Below are 26209 nucleotides of genomic sequence, written 5' to 3'. Positions count from 1 at the left end.
TTAATTTTAAAAGTATGTTTTCATAAATTTGAGATCTATTTATACAGAACCATTAGTCAAAGTATACAAAGGAAAACTATCACTATCACTTAGCATTTAAAAGTAATCAGAATACAATCAACAAGTCACATTAAAGATGGAAAAGTTGTTTTTGTCTGCAGTTTTTTTTTTTTTTTTTTGGTATACCAAATAGAAATAACTTTGATGAGTAGAAGATTAAGTTTCATGAGCTGTGATTTAGGTTAACTGGCGTATCAACCAGAATCCTAGAAGAATAAGGCATGACATATTTAAGCTGGATAATTGATGAAAATCATATAATGTTTAAAGGCATAAGGTGGAGTTTAAAAAACAACAATGAAGGATGGTGCTATATGGTGTTATATACAAGGAGAAGCAATGCAGTTTTATAACTTGTCATTTCTTTGAATTGTTTTTATTCTTATTCTTTTATTCTTGAAGGATATTTTTTCTATGACAAATACTATTAGTAGATGTTCAACCTTAATCTCCTCTCTATAGTTGAATCGATTAATATAATGTGATGTATGCTCTTCTGTGAATTTAGTGAGCATTTGAATACTTGTGAGCCAGATGGGCTCCACTGACAATTCTACTGCTGAACTGTTTATGTCATTATAGACAATGCATAGGTAAACAAGTGTAGATGAATTTCAATTAACAAAAAGATGACACTCTGAATATAGCTAAGCTAGCATGAGATCTGTGGACAGGAAGTGACTGAAAATAGGATTATCTTTTTATGTTAGTATTCTAACAATAAAACTATGCCTGTCATGTAGTCATCATTGAATCTGTGGAAAATATTCCTTGGAAAAACATCTGGCAAAATTCAATGGAAAACAATTGTAGACCATAGGAATCAAAGTTTTACTGCATGATTATTTGTAATTTTTGGCTTAATGTAGATCTTCTATACCTTGTTTGTTATAGGTGATTCATTTTGTAGTCATTTCACATATCTCACTTTATTTTCATGAAAAGATTGTTTATACAAAATGATTTAAATGATTAACTTCTAAATAGACCATTAGAGTAGGAAAATTCTGTTCATGCAAAGTAAATCAAATGTTTTAATTTTTATTGTAAAGTTGATGTACGCAGAGGTTGAAATAAACACTGTCTTCATACCTAATATTTTCCACACATGGATTCAAGTCCTTCATCGTATTAGGTTAAACATCTCCTTAACTTACTAGTATACCATCTTGCTTTGGGTCTGTTTGCTTAATTAAATATTTTGACCTTGAAAAATTATGATAATTCATTAATGTCTGTTTGCTTGATAGTATTTTCTTTAAAGCTAATGTCAGTGCATGCTAATAGTTATATTTTGACATATTGACAATGGAAGACAGAGAGCAATTACAACTTAGAAGTGACTTAGATGTGGAATATTCAATATATATCCAGTATATATATATATGTATATATTATGCATACATATATATACATACATATATGTCATACAAAAGTTACATAGATGCAACTGTTCACACAAACATTTCTTTAAAGCATAGACAATTTTGCCAAAGGCAGCCTCTTGCCTGCTTTTGTGTACACAATATAAATAGAATAGAGGAAATAGGGGGAAAAAAAGTCCCACTGCTGGAAGGCAGCTTTAAAGAAAAATGATGTTCATAGCTATCCTCCCAATAGCTTGCAAAGCAGTTTTTATAAAACATATTTAATGTTTACAACCACTTGGAGGCTGGGGAAGGAGTAATACTTCCAATATATGTTTAATGTGCTTGAACCCCTCATTGGCAAAGGAGCAAGTTTGGCTGGAATATATTTAATACTTAGAGTCATTTGGCAGTTCAGGAAAAAGAAACTTCTTGTTAATTTTTAACCTTTATTGCTGAGCAGTGACCGCTAAGGCAATATTCAGCGCAGGGTGTTTTTATGTTTTGGGACACATTGTGTTGCCACTGAACCAGTTCTTAGACTTCTCTCAAGGCTGGGCAAAAACTGTCAATAGTGTTACCTTTGCAATTGTTAAGGAAATAAAAAAAAGAAGAATCAAACTGAGGAATAAAATGTTCCCACAACACAGAGTCATAATATCCTATGGCACTGAAAATAGCTTTGCCTCGCTGTGTCCAGTGGAACACTTTATGGCTAGCATAGGAGAGATTGTCAGGCCCTGCTCAATTGCATCAAATTGCCACTCAGCAGAATAGGAAGAAGCCATGTAATCTGATAATTTTTGTTTCTCACAGATCTACAGCTTGTCTCTACACATTAAGGCCCAAAGAAACATAGGTCCCATAGTTTCCCTTATTTGCAATAACTAGTATATGTTTGAGACAAACAGAAAAGGTCAGATAAGTTGATGTTAGGTGAAATGAATCCCAAGATAAGGACTCAAATGTTTTTTCTTTCTTGCTATTGTTTCTAACCTATTTATAAGATGATTTCTTTGTTGTTTTATATGTACCTCCCGCATGGTATAACCCCTGTTTTCACTGTATTTGATGTTGGTATAATTTGTGGAAGGGAAGGGAAATAACAAATTATTTAAATAGGGATACAGGTGGACCCATTGCAACAATGAGATGTACAAGTTGTTATGTCGAAAAACTAACTTCACAACTTTGGCGGGGGATGCAAAAGGGTGGTAAGGGGAAACAAATGAGGAAGAAATAATGCTTGATAAGAAATGTACTCATTACCTTGCCCATGTAATTGTAACCCCTCTGTACAGTATTTTCACAATAAAAAACATTAATATTAAAAAGATACATGGTTTCTCTACATCAAAGAAATACTGAAATAGGTTAGAAAATACATTAGGATTTTTAAAGAAAATTTAAGAAAGGACAATTGTAAATATGAGCTTCATGAGCCAAAGCAAAGGACTGATTACCAGAATAAAAGGAAGATGGTAATTACCTCTGTCACTTTTGTAAGTTAGGTTTTTTGTTTGTTTGTTTTTGTTCGTCGTGGGGTTTGAAATCTAGGGCAGGGTGCTGTCCCTCAGCTCTTCAGCTCAAGGTTAGTGCTCTACTACTTGAGCCACAGTACCACTTCCAGCTTTTTCTGCTTATGTGGTGCCGAGGAATGGAATCCAGGGCCTCATGCATGCAAGGCAAGCATGCTCCTACTGAGCCACCTTCCCAGACCCTTGATTTAGTGAATTTTATAAACATTGTGATAGGTGCTCTGTACATTTTTTTTTTTTGCTTTACTTCTTTTAATAACCTTGAGAATGAAGACAGCAAACATCAAAAAGAGAATAACTAACGGTAATATGGAGAATTGGAAAATGTTACTGTGAGTCTTAGAACTGAGTTTTTAACTCTTATCAAATTAAAACAGACACTTTTGCAGTCACATGCTCTATTTTTGACAGAAAGATAAGTGAGAAAGTAGAATTAAACCTAAACTCCTCTTCTTTGTGAGGAGTGGACCAGACTGCAGAGTAATGATAGAGCAGCAACGCCTTCATGTTACTCCGTGTCCTACTTTATTCAGCAGACATGTCAATAGAGGTTAAATCATGCTTATCTCACCATTATGAGGTAAGAATTGCATCTGACTGGAGTCAGAAACTGGTCTCCTATGCATCACAGATTTACAGGCCAAGAGGAAATGAATGCAAGAGGCCTGTCACCACTTGGATATTGTTCAGTGAGTTTCTGGACTATGAACAAAGCTGAAATGGGTCTTTGAACAGAGGATCCTAAGAAAGGTATACAAGCAATATGTGGAAGCTGACAGTAGTAAGTTCCCCGTGGGCCACAACTTCATATTATTGTTCTTGCGTCAACCAATTAACTTAGGGAACTGTGTACTTATCATCATATATTCTATCTCCTATTCTATGGGAGAAGTGATAGGCTATCACATCAGGATTAGATTAGAAATTATGACTGATCAGAGGTGTGCTCTCTATCTCTCTCTCCTTCTCTCTCTCTCCATCTCTCTCTCTCTCTTTTCCTCACACACACACACACACACACACACACACACACACACACACACACACACCAACACATACACATTGTTCCTGAGGGAAAGCATGTGATGATATAGCATTGTGAATCAAAGCAACAGCAAAGGACTCAGGATTACTATAAATCCCATGAGTAAATGAGAAAACAGTTATATTTACGTAATTAAGCCTCTAGACCAGCCTACAATGTCACTCAACAGGTTGTCTACAACTTCATCTGAGATCATTAGCTAAAGTTTCCTAGTTAATCACCTATGGATATTAGTGTTCCTGTGATAATAAATGCATGTCTTATGTTACAAAGCTTTTGGTTAATTATTATAAAGCGCTAGATTCCTTGTCTCCTACTTTTCTCAAGGAACAAAATAGAATGTGATAAGTAATGAGCAAATTATTGTTCTACTTGATAAGATAAAAATAAGACACCAATTTCTATCAAATATTGTATATGCTTAATTCATGTACAAGGAAATCACAAAAACACACAAAATACTCTAAAAAATAACTGGTCAGAAATATTCAAAATATTGGAATCATATAGTCCCAGAAAGGATAAAATATTGGTAGTAACAGAAAAAAATTAAAACAAAAGAGGAAATATATCTGAAATATATCTTCAAAATGTATTTGAAATCTTAAATGAAATGAAATGTATATTCCCAAATTTGATTATACAAAATTTTGTAACATTGATAATGCAAAGAAAATTCAGAGAATTGTTAATGAGTAGAAAACATTCACTATTGTCTCTAAGTTCCTGACAAAGAATGTGCTAAGGAGGTATGGGGAAAACAAAACAAAACAAAACAGAAAACAAACAAAAAGCACCTATGATATTTTCGCTCTTCCTATGTTATTATTGCAGTTTTGTCTGCTTTTAAGGCTAGGTCATGAGATAAGTTAATGTATTTGTTGAATTGATTCTATAATATATCTGTTTTTATTTATTCACTTTATGGCCACTATATGATGTAATGTACTACTTTTAAACATATTCACAATATTCACTACTTTTAAGTAAAGAGAAAGAAGAAACAAATCCAAGAAATACTTTTTTATTATTTTAAGGAAGACCAGAGTCTAATTCTCTTTTTGTTATTGTTGCTTTTGGTATTTTTTTTTTTTTCTGTTGGTCTTGGGGCTTGAATTCTGGGCCTGGCACTGTCCCTCAGGTCTTCAGCTAAAGGCTAGCGTTGTACCACTTGAGCTACAGAGCCACTTCCAGTTTTCTAGTGGTTTATTGGAGATAAGAGTTTCAAGGACTTTCCTGCCCAGGCTGGCTTTGAACCGCAATCCTCAGATCTCAGCCATCTGAGTAGCTAGGTTTACAGACGTGAGCCACCAGCGCCCGGCAAGGTAAAATATTTTGAAAGTTAGTGTACAATGATACTTACTTTATAGACTTTAATCAGGAACTATGATTCTCAGATTATTTGATAAAATATAATTTTATAATCTCAGTCCTTGGGAAAATAACGAGATGAAAAGCTAGATTTACACTTTCTAAAATTACTTTGACAGCTACTAAATATAGTAAAACAGAATAATGGATCATAATTAACTTTGATTCACCTGTTTTCTTATGTATTGATTTATTGTTTCCATATGAAAGTCAAACAAAATTAATGAGGTATGGTTCAATACATTAAAAAATAAAAACATACAGCTATAAAATCTGGTAATATTATTATTACTACTTAGAATATTATAATTCCTCATTCCAAACCATGATACCCAGTTGACAATTCCAAAAACCTATCATAGACACCAGGTTATTAATTAACTAATCCTTCACCTCAAAGTGACTCAGGTAAGGCAGATGAGGATGATATAAGTATGATGAGGATTTAAACACTTGAAACCTGTCAGCACTTCAGGAAAAGTAACTTAAACTGCACACGGTACCAATGCATAATCATCATATATTAAAAGCACACATTACTGTAATTCATTGTACTGCTAGTGATCTTAAAGTATTAAGAGCACATTCATAAAGTCTAAATTTGTCTCCAAGGAGTAGCTTTGAGTTGGGGAATATCTGGATCATTAAGTAATTTCCTTAGGTCAAAGTAAAAGCACTTTATCTCTGAATATTACTTCCCTGGCATACTGGATATAGCAGTAGTTAGTAACAAAATGACCTTTGTCTTAAACCATTCATAGATCCAGTAGAAGTTTCTTCAATTTTAAGAAATTAAATGTATCCTTATCATCATAAGTCTTAAATATTGAGTTTTTTCTCTGAAATTTCAACCCAGCTACTTTTCTTTTACACATTTATAGTTCTTGTAATTTTTACTTTGGTAAACTTATATTGCTGGTTTGTTTAAACAGTATAATTTCCAGTTATGAATCCATTATCATTAAAGTGACATTTTAGTAATATATTTTATTTCAAAATTTTATTGGTTCAATTTCTGTTTTCTACTACTGAAGAAGCTGCATCTTTGTATATATTTTTTTAGTATTTTTAAGTAATTGCACAAAGGAGTTATACCATGCAACAAAACAGTTTATTTATACAATGCATGTTGATCAATGTCACCTCTTTCTGCATCTCCCCTAACTCTCCCCAGTCAAGCCCCTTCCATTACTTTTATCTTAAATTTTTGGATATGTATTAAATTTTATAATGGCATCCCCACTTTCTCCCTTCATTTTTCTACCCTTTTCCCCTAATTCCACCCTCGCTTTTGAGAATCTTCTTCCTCCTGTTTATTTTGTTAGACTGTGAGTGGACTTTTCTAAGTAGTTACACTATTTGAGCTCTCACCTGAACCTACCATATTTTGGTTAATAATTTGTGTACACTGGATAATATCCAGAAAGGGTTGCATGGATTTTTAAATTGTCATTTTTTTATATTGGAGGTAAGATCACCATATTCTTAATCACTGGAAATGAAAATGCATAGAAGATTCATCAAACACATATCTTCCATAGAGATATTCCAATTGTCCTATTGTCATTATGCCATGCAATGTTCCATGAGGTCTGACACAAAAAACGATTCTGAAATTCCAAGAAAATAAAAAGGAAAATGATTACTTATTTGAATAGGATACAAAGAAATCAGAGAATGTATTTTCTCTTAGATTATTACAGGAGTCAACCATTCTGTAAAAGAGGAGAAGGGATTCTGAATGCTCAATAGCTGTTGGCCCATTTAGGTTGAACATTGAAAAGTAGAAATAGCAGATGCCACCCATACCTAACTGGCTGTCTATTATTGTGTGTATAAGTGGAATTGGAAGGGAAGACAAAATGAGCACATGGCACATGTTTTACTGTTGACTTTTAATTTGTAAGTAGTGCTTCTAATCTTTCTATAAACTTGAAAAAAAGCCTATTATGCAAATATACTCCAAGAATACCAAGTAAAACTCATAGGATTCAATATGCTTTCAAGCCAGATGAACCATTCCTGTTATGGAAAATATAAAAGTAGAGTGAAACATAAAAAAAACAACAATTTAAGTATTTAGTGAAGTCTTTTGAATAGTCAATGAAAAATTTCAGTATGTACATATGACTACATTTTAAAGATATTATTCTTACACAGATCTTTTCAAGAGCTTAATGACAGTGTCTTAACCTATGTTCCAGTCCAATACCAGAAAATCTGAGACCAAATTGCTTCTTCATTTTTCCCCCATTTTTAACATTCTAATTTCTCTCCTGGGGCACTAGTTACTTATTTTTTTGTCAAGGTGATGTACAGAGGGGTTCCAATTGCATAAGTAAGGTAATAAGTACCAATTTTTTATACAAGGACTTCATCTCATGCATTCTTACCGTTTATCTGAATTGCCACATTTTAACTAACAAAAGTTTCGAATATTGTTGTGAATTGTATATTTGATTTAAAGATACTGTTTTTTGGAAAAAAGGAATTACTAAGGATCCTAAGTTCTTAGAATTATATTTAATTTAGGAGATCTATTAAACGGCATCATCTTCTTAAGAGCCTTAATCTCAAAGGATATTATCTTTATTTTCTTCCCTTGGAAAATCAACATAAAATTACATAGATAGTGCCTCAATTTGGGGGGAAATATTTTCCTATGTCATGTTCCTTCCTTGTTTTCTTAATATCTAGTAATCATAATACCCCATTAAAATGCAACTTAATAATAAAGCAGGTAAGTCATTTGCACTCTTGAGTGTGCACATGAAAACTTAAAATCTAGTTTCCACCGTTAAAAAGAGAACACTGTGTTTGAGTGCCTGATAAGTTCAAATACACAAGTTCAGGCATTCTGTAATAAATTCATGTGACACCTTCTATAGCCACTACCTTGCTTCTGCCCTAAAGGAAGAGTGAACAATCTTCAGTTCGTGCCCTGGAGAGTTGTAGGCAGAGCAGAGCCCCTCTAAAGCAATTCAGACTGTAAAAATACTAGCAATAACTTGTACATATTTCACATTGTAACCTACGTGTGAGCAGAAACTTTATCTTCCAGACATACTAATAACAAGAAGATATTTTGAAATACAACTAGAGGTGAGAGTAATGGAAGAATTTAAAAAATATATAATTTATAATTGCCATTAAGGTAGCTCCTTAGTTTACTAAATCATACAATAAATAAACTAAGGCTTTGTAAACTTACACTAATATTAAACCATAAATTAATATCATATTCACACCAATAATGATGTCAGTACAGTTTAAGTATAAATGAATTTTTGGGGGGTCAGTTGTGGGTCTTGTACTCTGGGCCTGGGCATTGTCCCTCAGCTCTTCAGTTCAAGGCTAGCGCTCTGCTCTACCACTTAAGCCACAGCGCCACCTCCAATTTTCTAGTGGTTAATACGAGAGATAAGAGTTTCACAAACAAGACCACACTAAAGCTACCAGCACAACTATGTTTATTGCAGCATTATTTACCATAGCTAAGATATGGAACCAACCCGGATGCCCCACAGTAGATGAATGGATCAAGAAAATGTGGTATATATAGACAATGGAATTCTATGCATCCATCAGAAAGAATGGTATTGCCCCATTTGTTAGGAAATGGAAAGGCTTGGAAAAAATTATATTAAGTGAAGTAAGCCAAGCCCAAAGAAACATAGGTCCCATGGTTTCCCTTATTTGCAGTATCTAGTATATGTATGAGTCAAGCAGAAAAGGGCGGATAATGTGATGTTAGGAAAATTAGGAAAATGAATCCTTAGATATGTATTTAAATGTTTTTTTTTCTTTCATGCATTTGTTTCTAATGCGTTTATTATTTCTTTGTTGCTTTGTATGTCCCTCCCCCATAGTATAACCCTTGCTTTCACTGTATTTGATGTCAGCATAATTTGTGGAGGGGAAGGGGAAAAACAAGTTGTTTAAATAAGGATACAGGTGGACCCGTTGCAACAATGAGAAATACAAGTTGTCACGTCGAAAACAAACTTTACAACTTTGGTGGGGGGGAGGGGAGAGGAGGATTGGGTGGGGTGGCCATGGTAGGCTGGGAAGGGATGTGAAGGGTCAACAAAGGAGGAGGCTGCAATGCTTGATAAGAAATATACTCATTATCTTGCCCGTGTAATTGTAACCCCTCTGTACAGTATATTCACAATAAAAAATAAAAAAGTAAATAAATAGTTTCACATACTTTCTTGCCCAGTCTGGATTTGAACCGCAGTCCTCAGATCTCAGCCTCCTGAGTAGCTAGGATTACAGGCATGGGCCACCAGCGCCCAGCTTAAATGTATTCTTATAGTAACATCACAGTATTGTTTCCTGATTTGATAGCATAAGCAGCATGATATCAAAAAGAAAACAATTGCAGAGTGCCAATGGTCACATATGTAGTTCTTCCTACTCAGAGGCTGACATCTGAGGTTTGGAAGCTAGTTCTGGCAGGAAATAGCATGAGAAATAGTCAGGAAATAGCAGAAGTGGAGCTGTGGCTCAACAAGAGAAGCACTAGTCTTGAGCAAAATTTCAGGGAGAGTGCCTAGGCCTTGAGTTTAATCCAAGGAAAGAAAGAAAGGGAAAGGAAGGGAAAAGGAAAAGAAAAGGGAAAAGAAAAGGGAAAGGGGAAAGAGAAAAGGGGAAAGAGAAAAGAGGAAAGGGAAAAGGGGAAAGGGAAAAGGGAAAGGGAAGGGAAGGGAAGGGAAGGCAGAAGGGAAAGAAAAAAGAAGAAAGACAAAGGAAAAAGAAACCTTAACCCTTGGGACTGCATATCAATATATACAAAAGATGCTATTTTCTTCATTATGGATCATTTCTGTCAGTTGCAAGCCGCATGCTGTCTCATTTGTTTTGGGGTCAGAGTTGCTATCTGATTCTTGGTTGTACATCATAATTATCTCCAGCACTGTGTAGCAGTCCAGACATACAATGACTGCAGGGAGCCGGGACAAACGCCATTACAAGATGGCGCCCACTTCCTTTCAGCTTAGAGGTAAATGACTCCATATTAGGCAAGTGCTTGGCGGGGCTGCGGGTCCCTAGCTTTGCGCATGCGCCATCATTGTAAATCCTGAGCCAATCCCGTGGCACCTGGTGACGGTAGAAGGCGGACAGCCAATCCTGAAGCGACCCGTGTTCCAAACCCTATATAAGCGGCTGCATTTCCTTGCTCGCTCTCTTGCGCTCAAGCTCTCCCTTCAACTAAAAGGCTCTCCAATAAAGTGTGATCTGAGAAGACTCTTGGTGTGGTGGTCGTTCTTCCTCGCTGGCCGAGAAGGCGTTCGCCGCAAGTGGTGCCGAGACCCGGGACCTGCGCAAGAGGTCGAACAGGAGCCAGAACTCAACACACGGAGAGGAGACGTCGGTAAGTATCCCTAGGTATGTTGTTTTCTACTATGGACTATTGGTTGTTTGCATTGCTGCTTCCTTTGTGGTTTGTCTTTCTGGTGGTTCTCTGTGACTGTCTGCGTTGTGGGGATGACCACAAAGAGGGGGTCTCAAGGAGACCCCTGTACCCTTTTTTGAAGGAATTTTCAAACTGGTTCTCAGCCCTACATGTGGAAGGGCAGGACCAAGAACGCAGTGATCCTGTGAGTGACTCAGGGGAAGAAATGTTAGAGGAGGAAGGAGAGCAGCTCGATCCAGCTGATAATGAAGACTTAGAAGAGGCTGCGGCTGAGTATGAGGCAGACAGATATGGGGGGCAGCGTCCCCAAACGATAAGAGTACCGCAGCAGCCAGAAAGGAGGAAAGGACCTGGCCCTCACCCGTCGGCCCCTCCCCCGCCGTACCCGCCGGCGGGGCGGAGTCACTTTATAAAAGGGAGCACCTGGTCGCGGCTGGCGGCCGCCTTTCCAGTTTTTGAAAATCCAATTACTAATGAAAGAAATTTTGAGCCGGTTTCCTACTCCCAGCTTAAGGATTTAGTTGTGGCAGTCCGGACTTATGGAGTGACGGCTAATTATACCATAGCCTTACTCCGAAGGCTGACTGTTAATGCCATGACGCCTACAGACTGGTTCGAGGTGGCCCGCACCTGCCTTAACCACGGGCAATTTCTTGATTTTCGATCTATTGTTCACGATAAGGCTCAAGCTCAATATAGACAAAACGTCCATGATGGGCATCCTGATTGGACTGTAGACATGCTTCTTGGGCAGGGACCCTTTGCCGTGGATCAACTAGGGTACCCCTTTGAAGTGTACCAGCAAGTGAATACCCTTTTTTACAAATCCTGGCGAGCTCTTCCAAACAAGGGGGAGGCGGCGGGCAATTTAACAAAAATCACTCAGGCCCCTAATGAACCATTTTCCGACTTTGTTGCTCGCATGCTGGAGACAGCTGAGCGGGTGTTAGGAAATTTGGAGACAGCCATGCCATTTGTGCAACAAATCATTTTTGAACAAAGTACTCAGGAATGTCAGAGGGCAATCACCCCAGTTAGAACTCAAAGCCTGGAAGCGTGGGTAAAAGCTTGTAGAGAAGTGGGTGGCCCCCTGACCAATGCAGGGCTGGCGGCTGCTGTTTTGTCGGCTGCCAGGGCCGCAAAAGATAATAAGGGAAAAGGATGTTTTCGGTGTGGTCAGTTGGGACATTTTAAACGGCAGTGCCCACAAAATGGTGCTCCTACACAAAACACGCCCAGGCCGCTAAGGACTCCGGGGGTGTGTCCTCGTTGTAAAAAGGGGAAGCATTGGGCCAACGAATGCAGGTCAGTTAGGGATATTGATGGACATCTCCTCCCCCAAATTGGTTCAAACACTCATTCGGAACCAGAGCCAAAAAATGGGAAAAGGGGCCCTCGTCCCCAGGGCCCGAAAATTTATGGGGCATTTCAGAGTCCGGTTCCCGAACAACCCCCACAACAACCCTCCAACCAAAGAGAGCAACCTCAGGCTCCGCAGGGTTGGACCTCTGTGCCACCTCCGGACTGGTATTAACCCAACAGATGGGAGTTCAGATTGTGGAGACGGACATGACAGGGCCCCTGGATAAGGACACTGTAGGAATAGTTCTAGGACGCTCCTCCTCTACTATGAGGGGGCTAATAATTTACCAGGGGTAATTGACCCAGACTATACGGGAACCATTAAGGTCCTCTGTCATGTCCCCCGCGGGGTAGTGTCTATTTCCCCCGGAGACAGAATTGCACAACTTCTGGTTTTGCCTTCCTTGCACGGCAACTTCCCTGCTAAGGAGATAAAGAGAGGTGATGGAGGGTTAGGCTCCACTGGAGTCGACCTTACATGTCTGTCCTTAGCTTTGGACCAAAGGCCCATGTTAACTCTTCAAGTGGAAGGAAAAAGATTTGAGGGACTGGTGGATACAGGGGCAGATAGAAGCATCATCCGAAGAGGGGAGTGGCCAAAGCGATGGCCAACTCAAAAATCCTCCCAAACCTTGCAAGGGCTGGGCTATGCTGAGGCCCCACAGTTAAGTGCTAAAGAATTGACTTGGAAAACGGACGAAGGCCAGGTTGGGAGGATGCAACCCTTTGTGGTTGATGTCCCCGTTAACCTTTGGGGAAGAGATGTACAGCAACAGCTAAAGTTAACTTTGACTAATGATTATTCAGAGGCCAGTCAGAACATGATGAAACAACAAGGATTTGTTCCAGCCTTGGGACTTGGACGATGTCTCCAAGGATGCAAGGAGCCAATAGAGCCACTTCCTAAGCAGGATAGAAAGGGTTTGGGTTTTTCTTAGGGGCCCCTGAAAACAAAGCTTCCACTAAAGGTGCGGTGCCCATACCTTGGTTATCCCAAAAAGCAGTGTGGGTTCCTCAGTGGCCCCTCTCTCAAGAAAAGTTGGAAGCAGCACAAACCCTTGTTCAGGAACAGCTACAGTTGGGGCATGTTGAGCCTTCCGTGTCATCCTGGAACACCCCAATTTTTGTAATAAAAAAGGCCTCTGGAAAATGGAGACTGCTACATGACCTTCGAGCAGTAAATGCTCAGATGCAGATCATGGGACCGGTGCAAAGGGGGCTCCCCCTGCTTTCGGCATTACCTAAAGAATGGCCTATTTTAGCCTTAGATATTAAGGATTGTTTTTTCTCCATACCGCTCCATAAAAAGGACAGGGAGCGCTTTGCTTTTACTTTACCTTCAGTTAATCATGAAACTCCGGATGCTCGCTACCAGTGGAAGGTTCTCCCTCAGGGGATGGCTAATAGCCCAACAATTTGTCAATTGTTTGTAGGAGCTGTGTTGGCCCCTGTTAGAAAAAACTTCCCAAAGGTACGGATTATCCATTATATGGATGATATCTTGTTGGCTGCTCCTTCAAAAGAGACTCTTCATAAAGTATTTGGGCAGATAACAAAGACCTTAGCTGAGAAGGGATTGATAATTGCCCCTGGAAAGGTTCAACAGACTAGTGTTGTTCAATTTCTGGGAACCATTGTTTCTCCCAATGAGATTAAGCCGCAAAAGCTCTTTATTCGAACTGATCACCTTAAAACACTTAATGATTTTCAGCAATTGGCCGGAGACATTAATTGGATAAGGGGATTTCTTAATCTCCCTCGGTCAGAGTTGTTACCTTTGTTTGCCATTTTGGAGGGTGACCCTGAAGTCACCTCCTCTAGGTCCCTGACACCTTTAGCACTAAATTCCCTACAAAAGGTTGAGGCAGCTTTGTCTAGGGCTCAACTTTCACGGGTTGATTTAAAATTACCTATCGATTTATGTATATTAAAAACGAAAAATTATCCCACGGGGGTTCTTTGGCAAAATGGCCCCTTGTGGTGGCTTCATGGCAACTCGGTGGGAACAAAGACAGTCCAATATTTTCCTGAATTAGTGGCTAAACAAGCACTTTTGGGCATAAAGTATTGTTTGATGCACTTTGCAAAGATCCCAGATAAATTAATCATTCCATATACCCGTGAGCAAGTTGAGATTTTGGCCGCTACAGTGGATATGTGGGCGATTCTTGTTTGCTCATTCCCCAATATTATTGATAATCATTATCCTAAACATCCTTTGCTTGCCATAGTTAAAAAAGATTTAATATATTTTCCTGTTGTTACTTTAAAGAAACCCTTGGCTGATGCTTTAACCATTTTTACGGATGGATCAAAATCTGGACAAGGTGCCTTCCTTGTTCAAGGACGCCGACAGCCGGTGGTCTTTAATTTTCGGCCAAACGTCCCACAGGCTGTTGAATGTTTAATTGTGCTTGAAGTTTTTAAAAGATTTGATCAACCTATTAATTTATTTTCTGATTCACTATATGTAGTAAATGCTGTTGCTTCCCTTGAAGTTGCTGCTTCAATTAAACAGGCTAGTACAATTTCTAATGTTTTGCTACAGATTCAATCCCTTATTTTAGACAGAAAACACCCTTTTTATATTGGACATATTCGTGCTCACTCTATGTTGCCGGGCCCAATGGCAAAGTGTAATGACTTAGTGGATCAAGCAACTCGGGCTGTGGCTCTGGTCGCTGCTGATCCTGTAAAATTGGCAGAGGATTTTCATAGGTTGTATCATGTGCCTGCAAATACCCTTAGGAAAAGATATAATTTGCCCAGACATGTAGCTAGGAAAATTGTTAAAGCCTGTAAATCTTGTGTTACCTTTCTTCATCCTCCCCATGTGGGGGTAAACCCCAGGGGGTTGAGACCTAACGCCTTATGGCAAATGGATGTTACTCATTTGACAGAATTTGGTAAGTTAAAATATTTGCATGTGTCTGTGGACACCTTTTCTGGTGTCATTCATGCCACACCTTTGGCAGGAGAAAAGGTGTCTCACGTTAAAATACACTGCTTGGAAGCTTGGGCAGCTTGGGGAAAGCCCCTTAGACTTAAGACAGATAATGGCCCTGCTTATACTTCCCAGGGTTTTCGTGCCTTTTGTGCACAACTGCAAGTTGCCCACACTACCGGGTTGCCTTATAATCCTCAAGGACAAGGTATAGTGGAAAGAGCCAATAGAAGCATAAAAGAAATGCTTCAAAAACAAAAAGGGGGAATTGCTGAGTCAGCGTCCCCCAGGGAAAGACTTTCCCTTGCGCTCTTTACCCTCAATTTTTTAATTTTAAATGATAAAGACCAGTCTGCAGCAGACCGGCATGTGACAAGAGACTCTACAGACAATAAAGACATGGTTATGTGGAAGGATGTCATTGATAACAAATGGTATGGACCGGATCCGGCTATTACGAGATCCAGGGGAGCTGTTTGTGTTTTTCCACAGGATCAAGAAACACCACATTGGGTCCCAACTCGGCTAACAAGATTGGTCAAGGAAACTCAGGACGAAAAACAGGATGATCAAGAAGGCGTTGAGCGTGATAATATTATTGATGGTCAAGACCTATCACAGTCAAGGAGAGCTACGATGGGGGATCCTATCGGTGTTCCCGAGGCCGATGCCAGTTAGGCATGATGCCCGCCTTTTTGCGGATTGCCATTGTGACTGTCAATTCCACGCAAATGGATCCCGGATTTGTGGAGGGGCTCCAGTCCTGGATTTCCTCCGCTGTTTCCTGGTTCAAGGAATGGGTGGGGGTGGGGTTTATTTTTAGCTTGCTGCTTGGGCGGATGCTTGGTCTGCCTATGGTTGGTCTGTCGCCTTCGAGCCCAAACCAGTAGGGACAAAGTTGTTATTTCGCAAGCACTAGCCGCTTTGGAGAGTGGATCCTCACCCCAAATTTGGCTGTCGGCCCTGAGAGGTCATTAAGCCTTATCATTTCGCATAGCCCTAGCACCCCGAGGGATCTGGGGATCCCATTGCACCGGGATGGGTATGTGACTGATAACTTGGAACAGGGTGCAAGGCAAGTGCACTGCACTTGACAAGAATTTTCCTCTCAAGAAGAGCACGTTGGGCTGCAAGTGGGTTGATGCCCAAGGTCCCACCTCTGCAAAAAAGGCATCGGACGGGCCTGGTCGTCACTGGGGAAGGCGCCCCCCAGGCGAAGGCCAGTGCAAGGTCCTATTTTTGAGGCAGAGGCCCGACCTCTACTCTTACCTGTTACCAAAACAAAAAGGGGGAACTGCAGGGAGCCGGGACAAACGCCATTACAAGATGGCGCCCACTTCCTTTCAGCTTAGAGGTAAATGACTCCATATTAGGCAAGTGCTTGGCGGAGCTGCGGGTCCCTAGCTTTGCGCATGCGCCATCATTGTAAATCCTGAGCCAATCCCGTGGCACCTGGTGACGGTAGAAGGCGGACAGCCAATCCTGAAGCGACCCGTGTTCCAAACCCTATATAAGCGGCTGCATTTCCTTGCTCGCTCTCTTGCGCTCAAGCTCTCCCTTCAACTAAAAGGCTCTCCAATAAAGTGTGATCTGAGAAGACTCCTGGTGTGGTGGTCGTTCTTCCTCGCTGGCCGAGAAGGCGTTCGCCGCAAATGACAAATAATTTTAATCTAAAACTAATTTTACATATAAAATATAAAGTGATACCATGAGTTCAAACAAACCAACTAGCTTGAAAATTGGTATAGAATGTGATATTGTGATGACTATCCATATGAGGAAGTAGAAAAATTAGACATTGAGAAAATAAATGAACATATCCATTAGTTGAAGAGCAATATAGCTTTTAGCATGAGTAATATGTTTATATCGACAATCATATATCAACGTGTGGCTAGGCCCTCATCTCATTCAGACAGAATCTTGTTTTTTCTACTCACCCACAGGAGACATTTCTGGAACACTAGCAATGTAAGGGCCATCCAGAAACTTCGGCTCATTGTCATTGATGTCTTGCACTTTGATGATGAATTCTGATTCTGGCTCCAAAGGCTTCCTCGTTTCTATGTCCACAGCCTGAGCACGAAGTGTGTAGAAAGGTTTTTCTTCTCTGTCCAGGCTCCTTATTGCATGAATGTCCCCTGTGGTCTCATCGATGGTAAAAACAGTGCCAGCACCGTCTCCTGAGAGGGTGTACTTAACAGTGCCCTCTCCTTTGTCCAAGTCAGAGTGGAGCTTTGGGGAAGAGAAGGAGGAAGTGGGAAAGGGTAGAGGGGAGGGGGATGGGGAGAAAGAGGAGGAGATTATTAAATAAATGCTTCCTTATTTTTGAAGTCATATTTACACTATACTTTTTCAGAGAATAATGTTGAACTTTGAGGTTTTTTTTCATGCTTTCATCTAATTTTTAATTATAAAAATTAATCACAGGATGTTTGAAAAGATGTACAGTGATTAACACATACACTTATACTTTCTGCCATTTACTTTTCATTTTCTTACCTCCTCAAGAAGCTAAGCAATTGCTCATGGATTCTTCTGTCTATCTTATTTCTTAATGCATGAGGGAAATACAAGCTCTAGATGCAATCATTAGAAGAAAGATAATTTTGAAAAAAATTCAATAATTTTTTAGCCTTTTGGTGATATTTTTCATAAAAAAATGGCACACATCTTAAGTATAGATATTGTTTTTAAACAAACAATTCATAATTAGCTCATGCAGAACAAAGACTTCAACTCAGTATACTATAAGAAAGGTATGGAATCCATCTTGATAGCTTTCAGTGAATGAATGTATCAAGAAAATGTGGTATACATGCAGAACGGAATTTTACGCATCCACTATAAGGAAATGGAAAGTCCTGTAAAAAAAAATTATGGTAAGTATAAGTCAGGGCCGGAGAGACATAGGATTCAAGTATTCCCTTATATGTGGAAGATACTTAGATTTAAAATTGTAAATAAGTATGTTGGGTTATATGCAAATCTAGACAAGTGTATTAGCAGAAATATGGTAGATTCAAGGGAGAACTCAAATACTGTAATTGCTTACAAATTTCAATGAAATAAATACCAAGAAGGGAGAACTTGAAAGTAGTGAAGTGATACCAAGGGGCAAGGAGTAGACAAATGAAAAAGGGAACGGGGGAGAATTCAGTAAAGAATTCAATGTATATCTGACAAAAATAGCAAGAGTGACAGAAAGGGTGGGTAGGCAAAGGACTGGTGAGAATGTTGAAAGGGGTGACATTGATCAAGACGCATTATATTCATAAACTACTGTGTTCAATGGCAGCTCCTTTTGCATAACTATTAAAGTGATTGAGGATTAGGGGCTTCTATATTTTTAAGTAAGAAAAATATTATAAGAACACACTGAGCCTTTAACCCCTGAAAGAGATATCTTCCAGCTGAATAAAGGAGAGCATCCTGTTTTAGCAGAATGTGCTAGAATGAGTTGTTGAAGATGAGTTTGATTGGTATAATCTGTGATTGTCTTTGCAAAGTCAAAGATAAGAAGCTTCTAATTTATTCCATATAGAGAAAAAATTATTCTTTATAATATAGGAAAAACTTGAATTTTGTTAGTTTTGTTTAGAATTGAACACATATATTGTTCGTTATATTACACCAAGGAATTAGGTACATATGAGTGACTATACTAAGAGAAAAAATATTATCCTTAAGATAGAGTAAGTCACTGTTGCTCAAAGTGTAATTTAAGAATAAATAGAAAAAAACATAATTTTTCAGATACATAAATTATCATAGAATAACTGATAATATGCACTATCATACTAAATGCATATTTATATGTAATGATATCACAAGTTTTATATGAGTGTATATATATGTAAGGATATGACATGTATTTTATAAGATAGTATGATTTTAATTGCATATGTGTATTCTTATTAAAAATTTATTAGGAAATAGATAAAATATCTTAACCTACTTCTGCTCTTTGGTTTAGATAAATTAGTTTATTTTGTCTTAAGTTTAAAGTTCAGTTCAGTGAATAGAGAAATAGATTATTCAGAGGAACCATATTCAACTTTCATATTGAGAGATGAAATATCATAATCTAACTTAGATCTTTAATTTGTAGACATGAGTTCATTTTGTTTTAGGTTTAAAGTTCATTTCAGTGAATAGATGAGTCAGAGGAAAATTATTCAACTTTTATATTGATCATAGCCATTTGTGATGATTTATAATTTGCATGCAAAGACAATTTCCTTGAAAAACTTTTATCAGATGCCTTTTTATAAATTGGTTCAACTCACAAAATAAATTTAAAATGTACTAAAATAAATTGTTACAAATAATATTTCTGAATATCAGTCCTAACAATTTCCAAAGATAAATGCACACTAAATGTGCTCAACTTTGTCTATACTGCAACTATTCAAATTCAACATTTTGGCCTGTATTCAGTAAAATATTTTAATTAGTGTTATTTTTTGATAAATGTATCAATTGTAAGTTTGAATTTATTTTTAAATGTTCTCTTGAAGAATATTTATATGAAGCTATGAATATGAAGACTTTTACCTTGTCAAGGGCCATAAATAAAAGCATAAAGCAAAAATAAGATGTCATATGATTTTGATTGTTATTTAGACATTTTATATATTTTTATTTAAATAAATGAAAAATTGTTATAGATGGCTCAAGGTAGTATTTTTCCTGTGTATTTATTTCAAGCTTCTCTGAAGCAAAGGAACTTCAAGTGTAAAATCAAGCTCTAGATAAATGTTCTTTGAACTTAGGGATTTCAAATTACAAATTTCAACCATACTATTAAAAATATGCTATGCAGTACATATTGCTTTTGCTTTCATATTCGTCTAGATATAAGACAGCTAAAAGCTCGATGCAAGAGAAATGACTTTATAAACCAGACTCATTTTGCCAATGGCTCAAATATATTCTCTGATATTTTGGGAACTGAGTGAAAATTCTAAGTGGGTTTTCACAATGAGATGCAAGTCTAGCTGCTAAATAAAATGTCCTTAGGTAAAATCAAAATTGTTATTAGCCCTATCACATATACAAAGAAAATTAAATTTCTGCTTCTTTTTAAACTTACCTTCTTTCTTTCCAATTTAAAAATGGGCTTTACAGAGATAAAACTTCAGATTTAATATGTATGTTAATGGTGAATTGACCAACAGAGACTCAACAGAAAGAGGAAGGAGGATAAGGAAATATAATCAAGGGTATGAAGTCATTAAAAAATGCAGAATGTATTTTTGGAACTATCTATGAATTCATCACAGTGAAATTTCCTAGTATAATTAATGCATGCTAATAACTCTTCTTGTAAAATAATTCTTCAGTGTGTTAGAAATTTTAACTAAAAATTAATAATTGTACAAATCTCAAAAGGATTAGAGCCTTTATAGTTTTTGATCACATGTTAATATATTAAAAGAAGTCCCATGCAACATCCAGATTTGTCAGACAATATTTAAAATTAGTCATTTAATGCTAATTGGCTGTCATATGTGACTTACCTAAAGAACAAATGCCCTGTCAATATTACTTCTGATGTTATAAAAATGATAATACCCTGATATTCTGATATTGGACACTTTAAACTTTTAGTTAGAAATAAAAATAATTGAAATAGAGAATAGTAAAATGTAAGATGAAAAATATCATCAACACCTATCCAGGGATATCTTTTTATTAAATTTATTTCAGTTATGTATATATATATATATATATATATATATATATATGAATTGAATTCTAAAAGGTAAAAACATAGAAATATGTTCTGTTTTATATTTTCTTAAAATGTACAAATCTATTTTATACACATTTAAATATATATTCTTATCTGTCTACACATTTGTATATTCATATAAATATATACTATTTGAAATACTTTGAATTATATGCAGTGTAATAGGATAAAATATGTTAAAAAAAGCATTTCCTAATCCCCATGTATGAAATGGGATTTCCAGATCCAGAATTTAGCACATAAACTTTTTGAGCTGGGAGAATTCATGTGGTCATTACTTCCTGCAACTCCTAATCCTTACATAAAGGATTTGGATTACTAAAACTTATTATGTTCCTTAATATTCCAAATGTGTAGCTACATGTGGTCCTCCTAAGAACCAGGAATAGTAGGTGAATTTTAGAGCTACCTTTGCCAGGTATAGTCCTATTTACCTGTCTATACATTTATTAAAATTATGTCACTTGATCGTTTCAAAGGAAACAATAGATGCAGACAGCCCCTTAGATTAAGTTAGTTAAAACATTTTATTTTTGTTTTGTCTTGTTTTACTACCTGGTTTTAATTTTTGAGTTTGACTCTTTTGATTTTTTTTTTTATGTGAATGTTTGTGTTTGTATGTTTTCTGGTATTTAGTTTCTGTGAAAACAGCAACTTTTAAACCACAAATGTGATTTGTGGTTGAAACTTGAAGGGGAAGGACTAGATGAATGAGGAGGAGAAGAGGGGGCAAATGTGGTAAAGAACTGAATGTATATCCTACCCAATTAAGAAGTGTGGGTGGAGGGGTGGGGAGGAGAGACTGTTGAAAGGCCTAATGTTGACCAACATACATTCTATTCATAAACTGCTTTCTTAAGTCTCAGTGCCTTTGTACAACTACTTAAAGGTAATGATAAGAAGAAGAATAATCTCTATCAATAAATTTTGCTTTCTCAAGCCTCTCATTGATAATTTTAGGCTTAGTTTAGCCTATGAAGTTATTTCTACATCTCATTTGCATAAAGGAGGGAGAAGTAAGGAAGAGCTATTCATAGGCCTTCTCTCCTCTTTAGGTGGTGTTAACTGTAAAAAAATATGTGCTTCACTTTACATAGTCACTTTAGGTCATGCATATATAAAAACCATACATCTATAAAAATAAATGCATTTTTATTCATAACAATTTTAACTGCAAGTAATATGTGTTATTCCGAGTATTAAAAATAAGCTGATTCTGAGCTGGTGCTGACTGCATTTATAGCCCACTCCAATAATATCATTTTTTTAGAGTATTGTCACTTAAAATAAAATTTGCAGAAACAGAGTTCCATAAATGATAAATGTGGAAATAGGCACTGTCCAACAGTTGCTCTGTGGAAGTGATGGTGTTATTTTCTGATGTGTTCCAAGTCATCTCAGATGGCGTGTGAAAAATCAGATGCCAAAGGAGGCTTAAAAAAAAGTTCATACAGATGAGCTCCCAGAGAGCAGATCTTGAATCTCAACATCCCAGAGATTTGACAAAGCTAATGTACTGTTAAATGTTCACTGACATCTTTCTGCTTATGTTCCAGATACTGTGGTACAAAACAGGATTTTGTTCTTATTTTCTGTGAGTCGGAAGGCACACATATAATGGAAACTTTTGAGATTATTATTTCTGCAGAGATTTATTTTCATTAGTCACGTGCCAAGGCAGGAGAGATGCAGCATAGGCTGGGTGTGGGGAGAACACTTTCATTTTTGTTTTTATTTATTTTTTATAAGTTTTTTTTATTTTGAAAATACTGTACAGATGGGTTACAGTTACATGAGCAAAGTAAAAACTCTTACTTTATTAAAAAAAAAGTGTTTTCCTGGGTAACAAAGGATATTGTATTTCACAAGTTCTTTTTTTTAATTTATTTTTTATTTTTTGGTCAGTCCTGGGGCTTGAACTCTGGGCATGGACACTCTCTCTGTGCTCTTCAGCTCAAGGAGAGTGCTCTAAACTTGAGCAACAGCGCCACTTCCTTTTTTCTGGTGGTTTATCTGAGATAAGAGTTTCAAGGACTTTCCTGCCAGGGCTGGCTTTGAACCGTGATCTTCAGATCTCAGCCTCCTTAGTAGCTAGAATTAGAGGAGTGAGCCATGGGTGCCTGGCTCACAGTTCTACTATTGAGCCATGTGCATATATGCGCACTTTTGCAGGAGAATAGATAGGCATGGTATAGAAGTGCACCTGCATTAACACTGGCAATACTCGGTGTGTTTATTGGAGTGAGATGGAGGATATCTCCTCTAGAGAGTTACCAGATATGCTTCCTATCGAGTAATCAGAATGGTTAGGATATGGAGGATTAAAAAACCTGAAAAATGCATATCAAAACATGTAAATAACTTAGCAACGTATGGCTTTTATATTCTTTTGCCTTTGAAATCATCTTTATTCCTTAGTCTCTGTGTTTTAAAAGGCTGCTCAGTTATAAATTACTCCTTGGTTGGCCAAGCCCTTTCCTTGTATTTCCCTTTCTTCATGGCCATATACTCTGTGATAATCATGAATGCACTGGGATTTTGGGAAAGTGCAATGTGGTTCCTCAGGACACTAGGTTAGGGAAAAATGAGAAAACTGGGAGAAAATATCAATTCCGTTACTTTTAAAATGGAGCATTTGCTGAAAATGAATTCTACCACACTATGTGTTTCCCCTTTGTTGAGAAAGGTAGTATTTTGAATATGGTTCATAGAAATAAATTTAAATTCATTACATTTTATGTGATTCACAGTCATTTTAATTGGAGAAAAAGGTAGAATTTCTAGGTAACAAATATGTAAATGTTGACAAACTTCCAGTGCAAATTTCCCTTTTCTGGTAACTTGATGAAAACTGCATTGGGTTTTCATCATTTTTCATATATATATATATATATGCATATACATATACATCTATATGTATACATTCATATGAATATTAATGATGAAGTATTCTGCTACATCTTTATCAATGTGAATGCTGTCTACTTGCAAATAACTACTTCCTTGTATTTACAATGGCTTATATAGTACTTAAATTAGGTTATCAATGAAACACTATTATAAAAAGCATATTTATGTCTATTCCTAAATACAATTTAACCATGGACTATATCTGTGGTTCTTCATATCCTTACCTTGCAGAATTATCACCTATACACTTTACCACATGACTTCTCTATTTTTTCCTTCCACCTTCCATCACAGATTCTATTCAAAGTTTTCAGAACTTTAAAAATTACATTTATTTTTAGTAGCTATCAATTGTACTAGAGATCTTTCAGTGTGGTATTTACACAAACTGTACCTGATCAACATCACATCCTCTGTCTTCACTCCTTCTTTCATGAAACAATTTTGTCAGCTTTCACGGTTCCATTTTCAAAGATGCTTACACTCAAGTCTATTTATCTTTGTTCATGCTATTTACCTTCCTCCCATTGATAATCAAGCCCAACTCAGCCTAATTTACCCTCCTGTCATTCACTTCCTTTAGGCTATATTTATTGTACCAATGGTTTTCATCATTTTTGGGGCATGCAGATATTATTGAAGTAAACAAACACTTGTATAGCTCTTTTTCATATTTCAAAAGTAGCCTTCCATGCAAACAGTGGAATATTATTTAGTCATAAGGGAAAATAAATAAAGCTGGAGATAATGGAGAGCAAGATAAGCAAATTCATAGCTTTTGAACTTTCCTGCTTGTTCTAGACATATGCTAGTTATTGCAAATAAAGGAAACCATGGCAACTATGTTTCTTTGCTCATGGCTTACTTCACTTAATATGATTTTTTCCAAGTCTTTCCATTTCCTAACAAATAGAGCACTGTCATTCTTTCTGATGGAGTGGAATTCCATTGTGTGTGTGTGTGTGTGTGTGTATGCCACACTTTCTTGATCCATTCATCTACTGAGGGGCATCTGGGTTGGTTCAATATCTTAACTATGGTAAATAATGCTGCAATAAACATAGTTGTGCTGGTAGCTTTAGTATGACCTTTTTTGTGTTAGTTTGGGTAAATACCCAAAAGTGGAATTGCTGGGTCATAGAGGAGTTCTATGTGGAGTCTTTTGAGGAACCTCTATACTGCTTTCCAAAGTGTTTAAACAAGTTTACATTCCCTCCAACAATGCAGTAGGGTTCCCTTCTGGTCACATCCCCTCCAGCATCTATTGTTATTATAGTTCTTATAGGCATTCTAACTGGAGTGAGGTAGAATCTCAATGTTGTTGTTGTTGTTTTTATTGTGAAGATACCGTACAGAGGGGTACAAGATAATGAGGACAAGATAATGAGTACAATTCTTATCAAGCATTGTTGCCTCCTCTTTGTTTCCCTCCCCATCCCTTCCCATCACCCCTCCCCCCAACAAAGTTGTAAAGTTCGTTTTTCGACATAATTGTACATCTCATTACTGCAATGGGTCCATCTATATCCCTATATAAATGATTTGTTTTTTCCCTTCCCCTCCACAAAATATACCAACATCAAATACAGTGAAAGCAGGGGTTATAGCATGGGGGAGGGACATACAAAGCACCATAGAAACCATCTTATAAATTTTAGAAACAATTGCATGAAAGAAAAAAAAAACATTTGAATACTTACCTTGGGGATCATTTCCCTAACATTAACTTATCTGACCTTTTCTGCCTGTCTCAGACATATACTAGTTATTGCAAATAAGGGAAACCATGGGACCTATGTTTCTCTGGGCCTGGCTTACTTTACTTAATATAATTTTTCCAAGTCTTTCCATTTCCTAACAAATGGGGCAATGTCATTCTTTCTGATGGAGGCATATATATACCATATATATATATATATATATATATATATATATATATCATATTTTCTTGATCCATTCATCTACTGAGGGGCATCTGGGTTGGTTCCATATCTTAGCTATGGTAAATAATGCTGCAGTAAACATAGCTGTGCTGGTAGCTGTGGTATGGTCTTGTGATCGTTTGGCTAAATGCCCAAAAGTGGGATTGCTGATTCATAGAGGAGCTCTATTTGGAGTGTTTTGAGGAACCTCCATACTGCAATTTTGTTTTGATTTGTATTTCTTTTATGGCTAGAAAAGCTGAGCAAAACGCTTTAATAAGGATACAGGTTGACCCAATTTTGAGATGTACAAGACATTATATTGAAAACAAACTTTACAACTTCGGTGGGAGAGGAAGGGGAGTATTTGGGGAGGTGGAAAGGAAGGGACAGTAGTCGAAAAACAGAGGAGGAGGTAACATTGTTCAATAGGAAATGTACTCATTACCTTACACATGTAACTATAACACCTCTGCATAGTATTTTTACACTAAAAACATATTTAAAAAATAA

General features: G+C 37.1%; 1 protein-coding gene across 1 annotated transcript in view; it reads right to left on the bottom strand.

The window, feature by feature from the left end:
* The window catches only part of LOC122097927 (cadherin-12-like), a gene marked incomplete at its 3' end in the record, with an annotated part of 204401 nt that overhangs the window by 117672 nt on the left and 60520 nt on the right, over positions 1-26209 (bottom strand). The window contains exon 2 of the mRNA XM_042668503.1: positions 17047-17341. Within this exon, the coding sequence (XP_042524437.1) occupies positions 17047-17341 (295 nt within the window). The remainder of the gene's footprint in view (positions 1-17046; positions 17342-26209) is intronic.

The sequence above is a fragment of the Dipodomys spectabilis genome, unplaced genomic scaffold (assembly GCF_019054845.1).
Source record: "Dipodomys spectabilis isolate Male_0828 unplaced genomic scaffold, ASM1905484v1 ptg000440l, whole genome shotgun sequence".
In the NCBI taxonomy this organism is placed as follows: Eukaryota; Metazoa; Chordata; class Mammalia; order Rodentia; family Heteromyidae; genus Dipodomys; species Dipodomys spectabilis.
Note: the sequence above shows the minus strand (reverse complement) of the source record. Positions and strands in the feature narration are given on the sequence as shown.